The sequence below is a fragment of the Triturus cristatus genome, chromosome 12 (genome assembly GCF_964204655.1).
Source record: "Triturus cristatus chromosome 12, aTriCri1.1, whole genome shotgun sequence".
In the NCBI taxonomy this organism is placed as follows: Eukaryota; Metazoa; Chordata; class Amphibia; order Caudata; family Salamandridae; genus Triturus; species Triturus cristatus.
In genome coordinates this window covers 459,630,568-459,652,592 of record NC_140595.1, presented here as the reverse complement: position 1 = coordinate 459,652,592, position 22,025 = coordinate 459,630,568, and the positions used below count along the sequence as shown (strand labels likewise).

The following is a 22,025-nucleotide window of genomic DNA, read 5'->3' as shown; positions in this document are numbered from 1 at the left end:
TTGTCGCACCAGAATGTTCGTAAGTCCCATGAACAGCTCAGACCATGAACATAGCAGATTACAGTACAATGCAATGAAACACAGTTACATCAATACACCGCATAAGGTCTCCCAAACGAATTGGTACAGACTTCTAAACAGATATCAATGAAATGAAACAGTTAAAAACCCAACAACCTCAACATAGACAGGTGCCAGTATGAATGTGCCTATCCCCACCGCCCCCATGTGGAATCTTTTATCACATTGATCACGTATATACTATCTCTGACATAAATGATAGTCTGGAATAAAAATCTTTGATGAATAAATCTATATATTGGCCCAACATCACCAACTATGACCCATAGCCTAACAAAATCGATCTCCTTGTGAGGGCCTTCGTATTTTTTTAACCATTTGAAGAGTATATAGTAGTGGTGTCCAATTAGATTTTTTTTGTTAAAGAACAAAAAGCTATTTTGTCTAAGAATTTATCCTTGGCTTGCTACGTCACTTCTAATATGTTAGCCTGCATTCCTAACAATAGATTATTTGGCAGTTTCTATAGTGATATTGATCACCAAGTGATCATAGATTTCTTCCTCGTATTTCATTGTCTGTGGTTTTGATTGTAATCCCCCTGTTTTCTTTAAGATTTAACAGGGAGTGTCTTTCCGCCAAACTGATGTTATATGGAATAAACATTCTTATCGAATAGATAGGTTTTTCTCAAGGGTGAGTATTCGAAGTTAAGACTTCATGCAGAACCAAAGAACTAGGTGGATGGAAATTTGATGGAAGTCTAAAATTGTTAGCATGGAGGGTGGCCTTAATGTGCATATTCTGTAATAGCAACTTTCATGGTGCTGTGCACCAGGGGTTACCATGATGTTTATGCACCAAGCATAGTGCACCCCAGGACACAGTAAGGTGACCAGTGACGTCTTGCCGAAATTCAAACTGCACTTGTAGTCCTGCCTCCTACCCGCATGTCCTTACCTTATATCCCTTGTCTCTCAAATTTAAAACATACTTTGCGGACCCTGATCTTCCCTCTCCTTCCTACTCGGGTACTCCATTCCCGCATTTCAAACCACTTGAAGATCTGTCTTGAAATTGAGTTTAGTAAGTCTACTGATGTTGCAAGAACAAATAGTACTGCAACTCTTGAACTGTAACGAAATTAAGTAACGTATTGCAGATTTGAACTGTAAAAAGGGTATTATTTACAAGATGGTTATGATAATGCCTTCATTACGAGATAAAAGGGAAAAGAATGAATGTACTGTGAAGAAATATGAAATTCAATTTAGCCCAAGGGTATCTCCATTCAGGAACTGGGAATCCTGCAGGGCTGCGTGCTTTGTTAGTATGCAGAACCCACAGTGATATTTAATTATTCAGAGCAAAAAAGCTAACTTTCTCAGTTTAAAAAAAAAATGATCCCATATGTTGTTGTTTTTCATTTTGTGAAGCAAACCCCATATTAATTTAAATGCTCAAGCACAAGTGTGAAATACATTTATAGCAGCACAAAATTCTTTTTTTTATTATTTGTCAAACGGTGAGGAATTGCACAGTTTCAGAAGACCCATCGTTTGCAGGCTCTGGTCCTCATTTTTTAGATCTCGCCTAGAACAGCGCATGCGCTCTCACTTGCAAGATATGTTGTACATAAGAAAGGTCTTGCAACATGCCCCTTGCTTATCATTCATTGGCTTCATTGTCACTCTTGTTTGCTGCCTTGTTATTGCCCAGCAAGTGCAGGCTTCACTTCCTCTTCTTTCGGATGGTGCATGGATCAAGTATTGATTGTTTCAGCCTAATTGCTGTCCTTCCGCTGATTGCGCTGTGATTGAGGTACTATTTTACTTCTTTTTTCTTCTTCCTCTATCGTCCTTGTCAGTGTTGCTTTTTCCATCCCACGCCCCTGTTGCCTCTTCACCCCACCCCTCTGTCCTTATTGGTTCTTTCCCCTCCCACTCCCTTATCTGTGTTGCTTCTTACAAGCTTCATAGCACTTTATTTTTGTCCTGTTGTCCTTTCCCTCCCACCCTTCCTGTCATCAGTTTTGCCCTATTCTTCCTCCAGCTCTCTATGTTGCGCTCGCACACTCGCCATAACCATAAGAAAAAAAAGAAAAAACCTATGGCGTGGCCAGCAATGTTCGCTGCATATCGCTTTTTTGTTATTATAGTTTTTAGCCATGCTGCGCACAAAACATGGCTAAAAGACATTGACACAGCCAATAACTCTTGCATAGGTGAGACCTTTTGGCTTGACCAATGCTTGTTCCATATATTTCAGCCGAGTGACAGCTGTTATGGGCGCTGCCGCCCAAAGCATCGTTCTCATTTAACATATTTCAATTCGAAGTCATGCTAGCTTGTTATCCTGACAAACAATTTCAGTCATGGCTGAGACCTTTGCAGTTTACCTTTGTTTTTTTTCCCTGTTTGAACGTTTTATGTGCGGCAACTTAAAAGCCTTTATTTTGCCCCCCCCCAAAGTTTCAGGGTCAAATAACATTATCTTAAAACGAAGGCGTCCCTACTATGTGTGAGAGTTCCCTATCCATGCTCGTTTGCCAAAAGTATGGCCGATGGGAAGTAAAAATGCAACCTCGTCCCAGGGATTAATATGTAAAAAGTAGTTGAGATATTAATAGTAAGTGCAGGATCCTGACGTTTTTCTTAGGAGCCTGCTGTGAGTGCACCCGAAAGCTTGGGTTAGCCAATATCATGGCTACCTAGTCTTGGTTCCAGCACCTCCATTGTTTTTAACACTCTCCTGCACTTCCTGTCCTGTTATCTAACCCTTACAGGGTTTGTCCATGCCTCATTTCTTCCCTCGTCACTGTTTCCCTATATTACGTTTCCTCCATTATTATCACCACCAAAAGTACGAATGCCACCATTGCGACCAATAGCACCTCTGCCATAACCAGTGCCACCATTACCATCATCACTGCCACCAAGTGAGAGAGAGTGTGTGTGTCTATGTGTGTGTGCGTGAGATAAAGAGTGACGTGGATATGTGAGTGAGACACAATGTGCCTGTGCTATCCGTAGTAGAACAAGCACTGTCAGTACATTAAGTCTGGCTATTATGTCTATGCTTTATGTTAACAGCATTCCGAATGCACGTGCATGCCTTATCACATGTAAGACAGACCTGTTGCTTTTATCAATGCTTTTTGTGTTAAGATATTATGGAAAGTAGGGATGTGGTGTGGGGGCAGATTGGGCTATCAAAGAAAATATATTTTGAGAGCAATGGAAAGCAACAGATGCACCATTGAAATGCAATGCAAGGGGTGGCATAGGATTTTATTTTTGAGGGGAGATGAAAGGGGAAAGCATACCACACATTTTGAGCAATGGAAATGTAAGGAGAGGGAAGTAGCAGAAAGATTTAGAAAAGGAGGATAGAGCAAGCAGAGAAAGGGGGTTTTGGATGAGCAGGAGTAAGACACCCTCTTGTGCACGTAAAATGGAGTTTCAAGGTCACTGGGTGGTGAGTAAGTCTTCTGGCCCCATGCCTCTCTACATGATGACAGAACCGCTCAGTGACTTGAAATATTATACTATAGAGTTGCAGTGACATTATCCATTATATTATAGCTCTTAACACAAAGGCATACACGCAAAATACAGCCTAGTGCAACAGAGCAGACAATTGCAACAGCAGGTAACTATGGCTATCTCACACATTGACATTGACATACACACTTGCTAGGCCTGTCTTACATCCGTCATTTAATTAACTCCCTTCTCGTCTCCTGAAAAAATAAAAATACTGTTGCTCAACATATTCCTGGGACCATTGCCGACCAGTCTGCCACACTACATATGCTCCGACCTGCTGTTTTGATAACTATTGTTTACACTCTTTTGTGTTCTTCCTCAAGCTATATATCGTACAAACACCACCGTGGTATCACGTTTGTATATTCTTAAATATATCAGTGTGCTTTCATGTAATAAAATGTTTTTGTTTACTCTGCTTTAACTAATACAACAGTACCCTTAACAAAGCGCTCTGAACATACACCCACCTCTGCCCAAATACGTAATTAACGGACTATTATGGTAAAGAGAGCACCCGTTATCTCAGCTTTTTATTACACCTTAAATTGTAATGCTGAATGCACCAATACAAACCGAGGAAATACGTCAACAACCTGTTACTGCCTTTAATCTCAAATCTCTCAATGTATTAAAACGGATATACCCCCTACCGACCACCACACATCTCCCCAAACCCCCACAATCTGCGAATTAAGTGTTTGTAAAGTCATATCTGGACTACAGAGAGCTTCTCGATGCCATTCTCATGACAAGTGTGCACTATAAAGCTGGTGGTTAATAATAATAATAATGTTCCAAATCATAGCATATAAATTGTTGCTATTTTAGAGCAGGACAGCTTTACAAAGTATTTAAAATATATTTTGGCTGCTCAGCTTAAACTATTCCGATTTTCAAGTTTTGTTTCTTTGCAAAGTTTCGGAAGCAATTATAATAAAATGTTAATTCGAAAAAACACCAGTTTAAATCGGTAACAACGGTAGTACTGCCTTGTTCTAAACAAATATATTGTATATGTGTCCCGAGGCATGTTCTTGTTAAAATGCATTTCTTCGTTCATATTTCTTTATTAGTTGCTCAGCAGCTGACAGCAGTATTGATGAAATCAGCATGCAATTAATTGGGTCTTTTTTAATTGTGGTTGCAGTTTTAAGACTCAAAAGGAAATCTGTCTCCTGAAATAGAAGGACAAATCTTGCCACACAACATAGCAAACACATTATTTTTGTTTTCATTCATTAACTTCTAAACACATAATAATTCCCTTTTCAATATTTCTTATTCCAATAGAAACCAAAATGTACATTTATGATTTGAATGTAAAGCAGGACAAAGCTAAGTACTCTAGTACCTTCTGCCTCAGCAAGGCAGTGCCCTACCTATTGTCTCTCTCTAATGTGGATGCCATGATAGTTGTTCCACACGTTCACTCTGCTTACGCGTTAGAACCTTTTTTAGGTCTCGCTGGCGTTGCAGCGCGAAGCGCTGCCGCCAACGAGACTTATTGTCACCGTGTTTGCTCCCAAGGGAGACAGACCAGGGCACGCGCAGCGATCGAGGTCTGTGGACGCGCAGACGCACAGACACACGCGCGCGCACACACGCCTAACGCGCGCGCACACACCTCGTTGCTGACTTGCTCCACGGAGACAGCTTGTTTTTCGCTTGTTATTATTATTGTGGGGATGGTAGGTGAGTTCCGATGTCACTACTCGACTGCCTTTCAGACGCAGTCGTGCTCCTACGACTCATCTCTCTGAAGGCTGGGAGGAAGTCAGTCACCTCCCGGCCTCTGCCCTCGGACTATCCCTTCCGTCAGAAAGTGCCGGGCATTTTTCCTGTAGTTCTAGACCCCCGCCGCGTCTCACATTCCCGGGCGTCCTGATCTCCACAGCCCCGTCTGTGCCTCCACCTGCCCCCGGCCAGTGTTCACACTGAAGCTTAACACCCTCCCTCGTGCTGTGGTACACGCCAACGACAAAGGGGGTGCCAGGCAAAGCTCCTGAATTCTGCACTCTAGTTCTTAATCAGTACACACGGAAGGCAGACTGTGTATTTCTAACTAACAGATACTGCCTTTCTTCACTCTTATTATTTGTGTGCCTTGCATGGTATGAGTGTAGAGGGTTGCTCTTTTTTTGGCAGATTAGCCGTAATCAGTCAGTGACACTCTAGAACCCTGCCTTCTCCCTGATGCCTATTCCTGACCTGCACCCCATCTCCATACCACTTTTATCACCCGTTTATTGATAAAGGATATTGATATCAAAAGGAGGTAGGTCTACCTCTACGTCAGCCTTGCTTCATTGACAGGATGTGCTACTAATGACAGATGGGGCCTGATAGGGAGTCAGCTGAAAGAGGAGCATCAGCAAAATAGAAAATGGACTATTGACCTTCTCCAATGAACATTGTGGCCAACAAACTATGGAGCTATTTTTGATGCAGTCCAACAAGTGGGTCTGAAAATCTGAAATGCTTGTATTTATTATTGCGACACAACATTAAAACATCAATTGACGTCCAGAATGAAATACAGTGCTTAGACTCATATTTTGTTGCTTACACACAGATATTAATTAAAGTAACAGCCTGTTTTTAGCACAACAGAACCCGCTTTGCAAAATCTCTTTAAGTGGTGTTTCTATTTATTGCTTGTACATTGGATTGAATGGAAAGTGTATATTTGAGCTCCTTCACGGACCTGGTTTTGGTTGTCTACACTATTCCCTGTAAGCCGGTGAAAGGCTTGATCTGCTTGTTCCTAACATGGTCTCCTTTACTTACCCCATCCCTCTCCTTCATAACAATAGTGGTCAAAAATGCTCCATCTCGTCAGAACAGTATGTTTCCAGTTCTTGGATTCCTATTGCATCCTACTAAATTATGGGCGCTGTTCCTTTGTTTGCCTTTTTCGACCCATTTGACAAATGCACCAAATAGCGTTTTAAAAAAAAAAAAGTAAAATGCTTGGGACTGGAAGCAAGATATCCTAATTATATGGAGTGAGATGAAATCCTACCTTAGCCTGATTACAGCACTGCCTCCAATCAGGATGAATTTACCTGGAGACTGAGCACAAGAGTTTTAATGTTTTACTTATTACCTAGACTGGCGACATTGTTTACAGAATGTGCCAGCCTTGTGAATCATGGTGCCAGACACCATAGCTTAGATTTTCTCACTTTCTGATACACAAGGCCCAAGTTGGAGTTTAAAAGCTATTTTTAATTCTGCCCACCAGTGCATGGGAACTGGGGATTCTAGGAAATACAAAAAGGAGGGCTGGTGTTGCAGCTGTAATGTATCAATATAGGCAAATGGATTACATTGTGAGAATTGATTCTGCTCCTGTTGTTGGGGTGAAGTGGCTTATGCTAAAAAAAAATCACATAATATAGATTTGCATACTACATGATTACTGCTCCATGCTTAGAGTGATATGCTCCAAGGCATGATGCAATGCACTCTTTTACAGTTACTTCCTGCAGCGACTACCTGCTTAGAACGCATTGTGTTACTGCCATGACATGTTAAAATGCCTACTTTAAATATTTTGCCTACTTTGATTATGGTACTTAAAATATACGGCATAGCACAATTTCCTATAGTTTGTTAGGCCTGGCGGCCTTGGCATGGCTTCCCCCTAACGTTTTGCCTTCAGACCTGTTTTTTTCGTGACTTATTTTTTTCTGACCTTAGGACTTTGCACAATTTAACCTTGCTGACCAGTGCTAAAGAGCTTGTGCTCTCCCCTTAAAACATGGTATGCCTTATACCTGGCATATTACATTTACTTATAAGTCCCTAGGAAAACATGCACAACATGTGCCCAGAGCCTGTAAATTAAATGCCACTAGTGGGCCTGCAGCACTGATTGTGCCTCCTACTTAAGTAGCCCTTTAAACATGTCTCAGGCCTGCCACTACAGAGCCTGTGTATGCAGTTTAAACTGCAATTCGACCTGGCAAAGTAAGCCATTTGCCAGGCCCAAACCGTCGTTTTTAATACGTATAAGTCACCCCTAGGGTAGGCCCCGGACAGCCCATAGGGCAGGGTGCAATGTATTTAAAAGTAGGATATGTACTTTTAACTTTTACATGTCCTAGTAGTGAAAAACTCTTAGCTGTGTTTTTTAGATGTGTTTTTCACTACTGCAAAACCTATTCCTTCCCTAGGATAACATTGGAGATGCCTTATTACATTTCATAAGTGTAATTTCCAAATGGGAAGAGATACCCAGTTCATGTTTGGTGTCTCTCGAATCACAATTTGAAATCCTAACTTATGGTGAAGTTGGATTTTAAATTGCAATTCTGAAAATGGCACTTTTAGAAAGTTGCCTGCTGCCTGTCTGTAGTCACAAGACTGGGTATAATTGCTAGTTGAGCTTTATGTATTCCTCCTAGACAACCACACCCAATAGGTTGCTTAGGTGTGACTTGATGGGCCATCACTGACAGGATGGGATGGAGGAGCTGGGCCCAACCTCACTTAAACCTGGATAGGCTGTGTCTTGTCTCCGCACAAAGGGCTGCATACCCTCTGTAGCAGGGCCAGGAAGGCAGGGCATCTGTGCACTTTAAAGGCATGCCTCTAGAAGCTTCTCCCTATTTCAAAGGCACAACTGTGTATAAAAGAAGGGCCTCATACATCAACTCTTGAGTACACTGCTAGACCTATGGATATTCTGCCAGGAAGAAGGGCTGCTGTGGTTCTACATAGTACGCCACTCTGCTGGACTGATGCTCTAAAGGACCTGCAACCCAGCTGTGTTGGCATGCTGCCCTCTTGCCTGGGGAACCAGAACTGGACCTGCAACTTCATCTTGAACCCAGGACCCCAAAGTAACTCATAGGGCTAGTCTGCTGGTCTCCTGATCTGAGCCTCAGAGACACAAAAGGCTCCCCAACCAGCTCCTGGACCCAGCTGCAATAAGTCCATGACCCCCGCATGGCCCCCCTTAGGTCCTGGAGCCCTGGTGTGGTTCAGCACCTCAAAAATAAAGGTTTTGGGCTCTGTGCAACTGCAAAGGACCTCTTTGCATCAAGGCCACGCCGCTCGCACTGAAAATCAGCATGAGTCGCCATCAGTCTTTTTCTTCGCACAGCAAGTTTTGATCGCCCGCAGAGGACTGCCAACGTGAAGCACCAGTCCGCAGGTCGTAGACCCCAACCTGCTCTTCGCGCCACACCAACAACTGCATTGAACTCCCCCATGCGTACAGAACTCTTGGCACAAAACTTGAGAAGGTAAAACTTCAGTGAGACTGATCTGGGACTGTGTCCGACCTGCGCACCATCATGGTTGGCCTGAATTTTTGACTTTGAACCGGTCCACCGTGACCAGATAGCTAGGGCTGGCACTTTATGCTTTTAGGCGCTATTTTTCTCTTTATTTTAAAAAAATTGATAACTCCGGTTCTACTGATTGGATTTATGGTGTTTTGGCCCTTGTTTATTTAATACATTTACCTATATTTTTCTAACCTGGTGTGGGATCTTTTTGTGTGGTGTTTTCACTCTTTTACTGTTTGAAGTGTTGCACAAATACTTTACACATTTCCTCTAAGTTAAGCCTGACTGCTCTGTGCCTAACTACCAGGGGGTTGAGCGCAGGTTAACTTGGGGTTTGCTTGTGCCTTACCCTTTCTAGGACTGTGGTTCCTGCTTGACCACGGCTCACACCCCAGTCAACCAGTAACCCAGTTTTCAACACGTTTCCTCTGACTTTCCAGTCAGCAGTTGTTTAATATGGCCCTAGCAATCACTGAGCAAGTTCATTGCTGGAATAAAGCCAATCTGTGATCAGTACATCAGCCTATGTGTCATTATGATAATTAAAGTAGTTAAGATAATTTTCTTATTTTTTGTAGCACTATATCTAGCCGGTATTGATGCCCAAGCTAATGGTACTCGGTTTATTGAACTATGAACTTTTATTGTCCTGGTTGGTCCTGCTGGGGTTCATACCTTGCTCCACAACAAGCACTCAACTGTCTAAGCTATCTAACTGGCTATGGTGTATCATCTTGGTAGTGTTGCATTGTTCAGTCTAAAAGTAATACTGGAACTGTAATAGCAGTGGTGTAAGGTCAGTTTTTTTTCAGTTTGTCCATTATTTTTTTCATTACAGTTGGACAGCTGAGTCAGACAGCTCACTCTGCTCTGCAGCTCCCGTTCAATGTGCTCGGATTGGGACGCAGTGCTAACTTCCTTGACCATCTGTATGTCGGCATTCCTCGTGCTATAGGGGAAATGGTAAGTAAAAAAATATTCTGCTTACATTATTGGAAAATGCAAATGGCGGCCATATAATCTAATATTCAAAGACGAGTAATTCCACAATTTCATACATTGCAGAATCTGTGAACTGCACTCCCAATGTTTGAAAACAGTTAACGGTTCTCAAGAATGCATTTGTGAATTGTATCTTTGTGTCACACCCTTGTAGACCGACCCACGACAGAGTGTTAAATACTGAATGGTCGGTGATGCAGAGTGGAAAGGCTGCGAGGGGGGTAAGAAAAGAGTGGATAGCTTCAGTTCAGTTTATAGGTGACTTGTTGGTCATCTGGTTGGTCTGTGGCTGCCTTTTTAGAAGAGTAGGAAATAATTGGTGTGAAGACCATGAAGCATAGGCCATCTAGATGTTTTTGGGGCATTTTGTCCAAATAAAGATTGGGAATGTTGACAGTATTATCTACATGCGTGTTGAGTAGCCTTTGCCTTTATTTCCTAGGTATGTGTGCTAATGTCAATCAGTTCTTTATATACAAGATAACGCATATAGATTTGGACGAAGGACTCAATTCATAGTGAGAAGAGTACCTTCTGGATTGTGAAGAAAGCAATGGAAGGAAGGTTTTAACCAAGTTAATAAATAGTCAATGGCAGCTCCTCCTCTAAGGCAGTGGAGCATCACCCCACTACTCGCGGACCAGTGTATAAGAAAAAACAAATGATAATAACATAAGTTATTATCATTTTATTTTCAGTATCCGCCAGGCTCGGGCGGGGCGGGGCTCTTGTGACGAGGGAGGAGGAGTGGTTGCTGCACTCTAAAGTGCTCATGATGGTTTGGCGGGCCGTCTTGGCCTGACCAAACCATCATGCACACTTTGCATGTTCTCCACCCAGGCTGCATTACAGCCTGGGTGGGAAACATGCCCAGGCTCCCATTCCCCATCTGCGCGCCGAACCACAGCGCTCTAGCCAATCACAACTCTGGATTGAGTGGGAGTGACGAAGGAGAGACGCGGCAAGTGAATTAATTTTTTTAAACCTCCCACCCACCGCACCCCCGCCTCCTTGCCACCCCCGTACCATACCAGCTGCCACTGGAAGTAGTTGCAAGGTTTTACTATGCTATTCACTTGCTTCAGGAGCCATAGCTAGTCACTGGGCTAAACTTCTCAGTTGCAGGTTGTGGTGACTGGAGATGGAAGCTGGACCAGGGTATTAGCTCTTTAAAATGGTGATTTGGGTAGACCTATTGTGCTGAAAACAATCATTTTGTTTTTCTCTGCATTACACCTGTTATTCTTTCTGCCTTGAGTGTGTTATGTCCAGATGGTATAAATTGGTGTGTATTAGGAGTCTGCTTTATAACTAACCACTAACATTGTTTCATCTGCTTTCATTTAAAAATTAATGTCAAAGTGTATGAAATCTGCAGACAGTGGTTCCATAAAAGAATTGGAAGCATTAAAGAAAGCAAAGAGCCATGTGGGACACCCATGTCAGAGTGTGAATAGGGGAGAGAAGTTAGATCTGGTGATTTAAGTTCTTAGATTTGATTGCCAGGAGTGACTCCACCTAAAAGTGAACGAAATTCATTACTCTCTGCATTCAGCAGGACCTGTGGTCCACTGTTTCATCAGCAACCTACAGGTCAAAGTGAATGAATATAACTCAAATTCCCTTGCCCTACTCCTATAGGATATAGGATATACTCCTATGGCATTAAAAGATAAAGACATGAACTGAGTTGGCCTAGCACCCATAGCATTTGGTGCCCTGTTTTACAATTAGCCTAAAAAAGCTAGGTAGTGCCTTGTAGAGTGCTGTAGCATGCCATTCACAGGGATCTCTTGAACACGTCAAGCACTTAAAGGGAAGCCTTAGAGCAGAGTATACACTCTAGCCTTGTTGTTATATGGTTACTGGTGGTGCATTGAGGGAAGTGTTACTATTCCTACAAATATGGAAGGAAATTACATCCGACCAGTCTTTGTTGCAGATACTTCTGTTTTGGTACGTCCTTCTGTTTTTCAGGAAGCTATCTGGTGTCTCCCACTACTCACTCCTTTTCCATGCATCTGAACTCCTTGAAGAAGAAGGAGCTGGGAGCCCTGCTTTGCAATGGCTCAGAAGAATGTGTGCCAATGAAAGAGCACTTGAAGGGTGCTACTCTATGTACCTTGTTCTATTCTAGATGTGAGATTTGTGAAAAACATTCTTGAAGGATTGGCCTCAAAGCCTTAGAATTACAAGAGTAGCTGTTAACTAGCAAGACATCTACTATCACATTCCTCTAAGCCATCGCCACCTGCACTTCCTGTGCTTCTAGTTGGATGCAGAACATTTTCACTTTGCTACCCAGCCCTGTATTTGGCCTCACGTCAGTATTTGGCAAATTAGTCTTGATGTGTTAGCAGCTAAATTAACTTTCACTAAATGGATCTATTTGTGGCAATGTATATATGATGCTGAGTAACACGCTGCCAGTTCGTTGCATGTTTTCCACACCCAACCAAGGTATGTAAAGCGAAACCAAGATAGCTTTAACAATAATGACAATTACTACAGAAGACACATTTGCATGCCTTCCATCTGATTAATAACAAGGCTTCTCTGGTGATTGGCAGGTCTCTTTCATGGATATGACGTTTGATGGATCTTGCTGGTTTGGTGAGAAGACTGATTAATCATTGGAATTCTTCAAACACACTGGGCAACAGCACAGTTCTTAGGCCTTTACTTCCATGCAACACAGTATCCTTAATAGTTTCGTCCCTTTCAAGGCTACTCCAGAGGGTTGGCATACCAGCAGCTTCAAGGTTCCCTGCCCCACAATAGGCACCCCAGTACTTTCTGGGTCAGAGGCAGAGATCAAGCAGACTACACCTAGGCTATAATGGGCCGCACACTTCCCAGTCCCCCACCTCTGTGACATCAGCCTCCAAACCGCTTTAGTTTGCCCTTAGTGTCATACAACCACCAGGTGGGAGGCAGAATCAGGAATTTTCTTCCAACAGTGGCAAAATATAACAAACTGTTCTGTCCTTCAGATCGTTCAACCAGCCTGTGCTCTACCCTTCCTTTTAGACAAACCACATCTTCCGCCCACGCCAGAGAGTAATTTAGAGGAGCACCTATCCATCTTGCTTAAAGAAGTGCTGGCCCATTTAGTCAAAGGAACCATTGAGAGTGTCCTGACCCCAGAAATCGGGACTAGCTGTAACTCCTGCTGAAGAAGGACAGAGGACTTAGTCCCATTTTAGATATCTGGCTGAAAATTGGAACTGGCTGTAACACCTGATATGTCCTTAATGCCAAAGAAGGACTGAGGCCTTTGTCCCATTTTAGATCTCCACCATCTGTAAACCATCTTGTAGAAGGATGAATTCAAGATGCTCTGGTCGTCTCATGTTTTCGAGACGACAGCACAAGACTTGCAGTGGTGGCTGCTGAACCTCAGTTTGACGTGTGACAGACCCCTCTCCCAGACTCACTCAGAGCCGACGGTGGTTATGGATGCATCACTGCTAGGATGGGAGGTCATCTAAAAGAGATAAAGTTCAGAGGTCTCCACATCAGCCTGTTGGAGTTGCAGGCAATTGACTAGCACTGAAACCCTTCCTACTATCCATCAAAGGGAGGCTGGTTCAGGTTCTCATGGACAATGTCACATTGTGGTATTGCAACAATACGGGCAGAGTGGAATCCTGGATCCTGTGACAAGAGTCACTGTTTCTCTGGAGCTGGCTGGCGTGTCAGGGCATTAACCTGGTTGCATACCACCTGGCACGTTCTTTGAATGCTAGGGCGGATGAATTCGCCGATTGCGCCTGGCGGATCGTTAATGGCGGTTACACCCCGAAGTGACACAGGCCATCTTCCAGCAATGGGGAGGAACCAGGCTAGATCTTTTTACCACCACCAAGAATGTGCAGTGTCATAACTTTTCCATGGTGGAGTTTTCAAAAAGGCTATCTATAAGAGTAATGTGTGCTGGCTGGAGTAGAACATGGGACTCCTGTACACCTTTCCAGCTCTGCCTCTCCTGCCCGTAGCTCTGAGAAAGATCAGGAATGACCTGATCCAAGCTATCCTAGTGGCTCCTGAGTATGGTATCTGGAGCTTCTGAGGATGAGCATATGTTCCCTGTCAGGCTACCGCTTAGGGAGGATCTGCTATTGCAGCACAGGGCAGAATCATACACCAAAACCTGCCCAATCTGCCCCTCCATGTATGGAGATCGAATAGTGGCAGTTGACTGTGTTCATTTTTCCTCCCGAAGTTGGGGATGTCATCCTTGCTGCCAGGAGTCCCTCTATAAAGACACTCTACGCCAGGCACTGGGTTTAGTTTTTAGCTTGGTCTGGTACCCAGAATAAGGACCTGTTACATGTCAAACTGTTGGTTGGCTTTGTTTTATTTCTGGCCCAGAAAGGGCTTGCAGCAGATCTCATTAAAGGTTATTTGTTGGCCCTTTTTGCCTTTATTGATTTACCGGCCCACCCATCCTTGTTAAACTCAGCCATTGTGAAGAGATTTGTAAAAGGTTTGACTCATTTGTTTTCTCCCAAGCCTGTGATACCACAGTGAGACCTTAATTTGGTCTTCACTTTCCTCATGTGTGCTGCATTCGGACCAATGCACACCTGTGCTGGTCGTGGTAACTTCGGCTAATTTCATGAGTGAACTCCAAGCTCTCAGTGCAGCACCCCTTACACTAGATTTTCCCCAGATAAAGTGGTGTTGAGGACAAGGGCAACTTTTTTGCCAAAGTGGTGACTGCTTTTCATGTTGGGCAATCCATCACTCTCCTAACGCTCTATGCTCCACCTCACCCCTCGAAACAGGAGAGAGACTCCATTAGCTGGACCCTAAATAAACTTTAAGCATTGCACCAAAGACCATCAGGGGAACAAACATCTGTTTAGCCTGTACAGTCTTGCTGGACTTTTTTTTATCTGTTTCGCCTGTTCAGTCTTGCAGGACTTTTTGGTCTGATCCATTGCACAGACCCACCACTTTGGGTGGTGCTATTTTGCTATCTGTTCTAAAGGTGAGGAATCTGTGGTTAGAAATATTTTGAGAGAATTTACTTGTCTTCGGTAACTCTCAGGCAGATATTCTTTCTAACCTTAGATTCCTCACCTCCCTCAGATCTCCCCAGAGTTGTCTCTTTTTCCATCTAAAGAGATACCAGATTAGAGATCTTCACACTGATTACTGTTGGGTACCACGTCCAAGGACATGGACAAAGTCAGGAAAAAAACAGACGGGCGCAGCGGTTGCGTTTAGACGCGGCTCCCTTGTGACTTCTGAGGTGGAACAAAGTCAACACAGAGTTGGACTAGGCACACCTACTGATGTATAGTAGCAATGTTGTTTGATTTTTCCACGTTCAGTCTGGCGCCTAGAGATATTCTAAAGATGAGGAATCTACGGTCAGTTAAAGTATCCACCAGAAAGAGGGTTATCGAAGTTAAGTAACTTGTTCATCATGTACAACAGTATCAGGAGCCACAGAGAGATCCAATAGGGCCAAGATAGACTGGATTCCTTCATCTAAGAGCATTTGAATTTGATTTGTGGCCATCACTAGTACCGACTCTTTGCTGTATGGGAGCCTAAAGCCAGTCTGAATGGAGTCTATTATGTAATTTTCTTCACTGAAATTAGTCATCTGTTTAGTGAAAAAAAATCCATCAGTTTTACAGGTAGTAGCAGTAAGGAGCTGGATCAAAGACTGGCCAACAATGAAGAGGCTGCCACATATGTTACGTTAGTAGAGAAGTAACAATCAGAGTTTTCCCAGGGAGTGGAAACTTACCCCTTGGCCAAGCACTGGTTCAGAGGCGTCCCCACAGATTTTAAAATCGTTTGCTGGGCAAAGGCTGAGAGGGAGCCTGATGAGATCTGAATGTTTATTGGCAATACAAGCAACAAACAGGAGAAATAGAGGTTAGTAGCTTATTAAGAGAAAAGGAAATACTATTCATGGTAGTAGAACCTACAGATCTAGAAGAACAATTCAGTTGAACTGCCTGTAACATATTACTTATTTTATCCTGAAAAAGTCTGACAAACTATCACAAACAGTGGCAGTAGAAGTAACCGTAGCTTCAACTGCTTGAAGATGGACAAAATCTTTCAAGATTTAAAAATATCTTATTTCTTAATTTAATTCAATTATCAAAGTATGAAGGTTTGCCAGATCTAATTAGTCTTTTGTAGTCATGTAGAGCTTTTAAATAATGTGATTTTAGACTTATTGTCATAAGAACTCTTCCACCAGGTCCTTTCTTTTTGGTTATATTCCATTTTGAATTCCAGCAGTTCAGGTGTGAGCCAATGGGGCAGAGGGGGCGAGGTATAGTGAGTGGTAAAGGTTTTCACAGGAATACATTTATCAAAAGCTTCTGTAATGCATCTATTGAAGTATTTTTGTTCCCTTCTAAAATTTGTCTAAACTTAGGGGTGTAGGAATCCAAAATGGTTGTGAAGGCATGCAGAGAAAGTTTGGTGCTAACCATAACGGTGCTGGTGATCCTAAGAGAACTGGAGTTGTGAGGTCTGTTAGGTAAGTGATAGGAGAAATGAATGGCTGTGTGGTCCATTCAAGCTAGTGCGGTGTTAAATTTAATATGGACTCCTGAAGAGTTTGTAATTATGGCATCCATGATGTGTTCTGCCCCATCAAAAACTGTAACGGCTAGTTGACCAAGGCCCAGAGTGGTGCAAGATTCAATAAGTTTCAAAATAGTACGATTCGTAAAGTCATCCACCCAACAGTTAAAATCACCCAAAGTTACTTTGGTCTAAACCATAGGCACAGATCACGTTTAAAAGAGCATTAACAAAATTAGTAGAAATGGTTTGTAAATTAGAAGAGGTTGAGGGTAAACAAAGAAAAAAAATTCAAATTAACTGACAAAGTTTCTGAAGGACCCTCATTAGGCATGGTTAGCATGGGTACAGCAAAATGGGACCTGGAGAGGACAGCAACTCCATCACCCATCTTTAGTATATGATCAAGGGGGGTGATCTTCAAAGCATTGTGAACTGTGAGTATCAACTCCGGGAGAGTCATCTTTTCATATTGAAGCCATGTTTATGTTATGTTTGTTATGCTTTGTGTATGCTGTGTTACATGTAAAGCAAACATCTTACCTGGAAGGGTATCCTGCCGCTGATGAAAAGGGGGGAGTACTGTTCTGGATGAGCCCTATTTGAGAAGCCAGATTTTCATTTTGTAGTTAAAAATGCAGTATCAACTTAATGGCCAGGAATAAACCATGAAACTCTACCGCATGTTTAACGGATGAGCATGTATTGAGCAGTAAACACATAATTAAAGCTTTGACAATTATACAGTTATACATAACAGGAAAAGCAGAAGAGACAGCATTAACAAGTGAGGGGAGAGTAATGCATACCTCAGCAGTTTACACAGTGGGTTTGACTCAGGGAAGACGCCTGTTCCAGAGGGCCTGAATACGAGTACAATTACAAACAGGGACTGGGAAACAGGGAAATTGGGGTGTTGCTCTCTAAGCAATTAGATAATGAAGTGGGGTTGGTAAATAGCCACTTCAAGAAATAATCACAGCCCTTGTCAGGGAGAACCCTCAAAGTCAGTAAATTAACCTGAGCTCCGTCTTTTGGTAGCTATGGCACAGAGCAGACAGGCTTTACTTGGGGCAATGTGCGAAGTATTTTTGTAGTACCGAAACAGTAATAAAGTGGAAATGCAAATCAGTAAAAATCCCAGGTAAAATTTAATAACAAAATGACATCAATACAACGAACATCCAATAAAGGAGAACTCGAGATATTAATTTGTAAAGTTTTAAGTAGGAATAGGGCCAAAAAGCACAAAGTACATATGATGGTTGTGATAGATCAGGACCTAGACACAATTTTGTGCTGACCGACATCGAACGCTGGTCGGATACACCAACCAGGTTCATCCTGGTCAAAGAGATTCCCATTTAACTTCAGTCCTTCAAGTCCCAATCCACTGCAGGTGCACACTTCTGAACCCTCCAGGGCCTTAGGGACAGTACTAACTGACTAGCAAGGTGTCTGGCATAGACCATCAACAGGGTCCAGTCGCCACTGATCAGCTGAGCAGTGTCAGGGAAGGTCTCTTGTAGCTAGTTGTAGCCCTGTTGCTTGAAAAGCAGATCAGCCCTATGACCCTTCAAGTTTACCTCTTTATGCTAGGTGCGAGAGAGATCAGGTCTAGTCCTTCAGGGCTGTTCTGGAGTTGCAGGAAGCAGGTTCAGTCCTCTTCTGATCTTCCTCATGTCTAGGAGTGTTCTGAAGTGAGTGTCTTTAGATACCACATTTATGTCTGGCACGAGCTAGTGGGTGAGGTGACTCCTGGGCATACCCTAAACAATGGGATAAAAGTTCCTGGCGCCAACCATACCCACTTTGGGCATTTTCAAGATGGCAAAAGTTTTCAGTCTCAGTAAACTTTGACTCTGAGGGCTGACGATATTTGGAGAGTGCACTATGGTAATCGTTGTGTCTTCCCACATCCAACACAAAAATTCAGTTTGAGACAGTCACTGTACCCACAATAAATCCAGAGCCAGAAGTCTGATAGAATAAAAGTAGGGTTTTCCAGCAACCAAACAGTTGATGCAGAAGAAATGTTTTGACATCTTGTTTCCCTTCCTTTCAAGTGTGTCCCAATGTGTTATTTATAAATCCAGCAGACCTGTGAAGCATGAATTGACATTCAAGCAGAATTTGACACTGTAATGTCAGAAAGTATGCTCATAACCCCCTCTCTGCATATTCTGTGAGATTCAAGGGAGTACTCTCTCCATTCAGGTCAGCCTATTGTTTGTTCTTGGTAGGAATTTCACCCCTTTTTCATCCAAATGCTAACCAGTGGCTGGGAGAGGTTGGAGAGCCAAAGCAAATTAGTCTCTAGCAACGTCAGGCAGGGAAAGGGTAATTTTCTAAAAGTTAGTTTTACTTAATATTTATTAAAAATCAGACTTCATCAATGAATTAAATAGTTTATGTTTCTAGGTAGCCCATTCCTGATGCTGTTTTAGGATTTTAAACTGTACTCTGGTTTTCCACACAGGACAGCTGGACCTGCCACGGTAACAAATAGCTTTTGGGTGGAAGTCACTTTAAGGCCATGTTAACATTACATTTCTACATGTCATACCTTTCAATACCATGCACCCTGCCGTCTGGTACACAGGGCTTACTCCTATTAATATTTAAAATAGAGGTTTTGACCTGCCAAAAGGGTTGATATTGATAGGTTGAATTGCAGGGTTTAAACTGCCACAGTTCAGCTACAATGGTAGTCCTGACACCCCTTTTTACATTGTCACTGTAACAGATAGCACAATAGAGACTGCAGGCCACAAGTGACATTTAATTTACAGTCTCTGGGTACATCTTGAACCATAATCAAGGGACTTATAGGTATGTTAAATATTGCAATTAGGAATTAGCTAATTTGACAGTGTTTAAAGGGAGAACATAGGCACTTTACTAATAGTTAGCAGAGGTAAAGTTCACAGAGTTCCAAAGCCAGCAAATATATAGGGTCCAGCAAAAGGCAAAAAAATCCGGAGTGACTTTGCAGAAAAGGTGGATTTTCGAAACTTTTGTGTCCTGCGTTCTATTGCTGCGCTGACGGGCACCGACAAGCTTTCCTTTGGAACACTGCTGGTGTGCCTTTGCGTGAACATACTGTAGCCTCTGTTCCATGGAGCTCTGCCTCTCTGCACATGTTCCACCTAGAAAGGAAAAAGAAATAGAGAGCTGACCTCGAACCATCAAACATATTATTCAGCTGGTCCAAGATAATAGCGGTTACAAGGCTCCAAGTCTGAAGGCAAATTGTTTTTATTTTAAAGCAGAATATAAACTTGAATTGGTAAAAACCTACAGCATATTTAAAACATTTATCTGCCAACTTTACAGTGACACAAAAAAGTAGCTGTAGAGGTTAATGAGTGAAATATATATAGTTTTTTTAAACTGCCCAAGAAAACATTTACTGCAGCTGCAGAGTCTCTGTCTGGTTCCAGAAGAGCAACAGCCTTCTAAAAAAAGCAGGTAGCCTCTTCTTGTGTGTTTTTGTTTATTGTGAGAGGATTCTTTGGTAGATTAATTCCCTTACCTCTTTGGATTATTCTTGTGTGCCCTTACTGTAGGAAAGTGGGGTTCTGTTGCAGTAACCCTCCCCCCCTTTTTGCCAGACTACTGATGCACTTTACTTGATGTGCCCTGGGTCCCTGCCAATCAGGTTCCCAGGGCCTGTGTTCTTTCCCCAAAACTAACCCAATTGGCATCACTGGCCGCAGGTCAGCCCCTGGTAAATGATACCACTGGTACCCAGGGCACTGTGACCAGGGAAGACCTTTGAGGGCTGCAGCACGTATTGTGCCACCCTTAGAGGCCCTGTACCTTTACACAGACACACTGCCTTTGCAGGCTGCGTGTTTTGCTGCAGAACAAAGTGAGTCGACATGGCCACATCCCTGTGTGCCATGCCTACAACCCACTGCCCTGGCATAGATTAGTCACCCCCTAGCTAGGTGCACTATACCAGTGGTGAGGGTACAGGTGCATGACCCCTGTACCCCCTACAGTGTCTAAGGCCATTCTTAGACATTGTAAGTGCAATGCTGCCATTAAGAGTATATGGTGCTGAGAGTTTATCATTACAAACTCCACAGCACCATAATGGCTACACTGAAAACTGAGAAGTTTGGTATCAAACTTCTCAGTACATTAAACCCACACTGATGCCAGTGTGGGATTTAATGAAAAATGCACACAGAGGGCATCTTAAAGATGCCCCCGGAAAACTAACCTACCACTAGTGTCCAGGCTGAGTGGCTGCTTTCAGCTGCCACCACCAGACATGTTTCTGGACCCCTGGGTCGAGAGCCTGCGGCTCTCTGGGGCCTGAAACAATGCACATCCTGGGACGAGGTGCCAAGCCTCCTCCCCCAGGAATTGGCAGGGTTCACGAAGGGGAAGCCTCAAAGGTTTTCCACCTTTGTGAGCTTCCCCAGGCCACCTGCTGCTTTCAGCAACTGGTCCCCACTGGTTCTGACCCCCACTTTGGACGGGAGAACTGGCGGGAAAAACAAGTGAGGAAGAGAGGGGTGCCCACCTCTGCCAACTCCACCCCTCAGGTGGGGGAGGCAAGGTGAAGCACAATAATCAGTCCCTGCCATCTTTCAGATGGGGGACTTAGCCAACCAGGGACAGGCTCATGAACCCCCCCCCTCCCACTGGAGGGCAGCATAGTAGGGGGTGTACACACCCCAGGGACGGGACCCATTGGTCCATGCCTTTTACCTACCTGCAACACCCCTATATCTAGTATTTAGGGGCACCCCTGAACCTTCCTTCCTCAGACAAGAAGAAACCACAACAAGAAGAAGGACCGAACAGCCGTGCAGCAGCTAACAAGAGGAAGACGCCCACTGACTTGGCCCCAGTCCTACCGGCCTGTCTCCCCCTTGAACCTTCTCTTGCGGAGCCCCTGTGTGTTCTGCAGCCAGCAACCTTGAAAACCCCGGAGGACCTGCCTGTCTTCAAGAAGAAAGACTTTGTCTCCCGTGAACACCGGATTTGTTCATCTGCAACCTCAGGCTCCGTCCGGACACCGCAAATCCGCCCCACTCTGCACCCGCCATCCACGGCCCGAGCTCGAGTGGGCAAACACCACAAGGAGGTTACCCCGGCGATTCTGACCCGAGATCCGGCGACCCCTGACCTGCCTCAAGCCGACGCTTGCAGCCTAAATCCAAAAGGTCCCGCCAACCGCGACCAGGAGCTGGTAAGAAGATACAAGCCCAAAAGGCACCCCTGCACCCGACGCCCCACAGCCTGGGTGCCCAAACCAACAGTGCCTAACCAACCTCTAACTTCCCAACTTACCTTTCGAAGTAGTGTACACGCCCAGGAGACCTTCGTCCCCAAGCCTGCAGTGCCTTTGCAAACCGGAGGTTCCTCATTGAAAACAACAGGGCACCTGACGTCAAAACATCAACTTGCACCCGGGCGCCCTAGTGCCGCTGAGGGTGCACCTTTGGTGCTACTTTGTTTCCCCCTTTGCCCTGATCTAAAGTCCAGGAGCTTTGATCCCCCAACCAAGTGGCCTGCTTGCCAGCAGCCACCAACCGGAGGCCCCCTTTCCCCATTGGATAACATTAGGCAT

General features: G+C 43.8%; 1 protein-coding gene across 1 annotated transcript in view; it reads left to right on the top strand.

Annotated features, from left to right (window-relative positions):
• The window catches only part of ITFG1 (integrin alpha FG-GAP repeat containing 1), a 1,870,060-nt gene that overhangs the window by 1,801,724 nt on the left and 46,311 nt on the right, over positions 1–22,025 (top strand). The window contains exon 15 of the mRNA XM_085639265.1: positions 9,708–9,832. Within this exon, the coding sequence (XP_085495391.1) occupies positions 9,708–9,832 (125 nt within the window). The remainder of the gene's footprint in view (positions 1–9,707; positions 9,833–22,025) is intronic.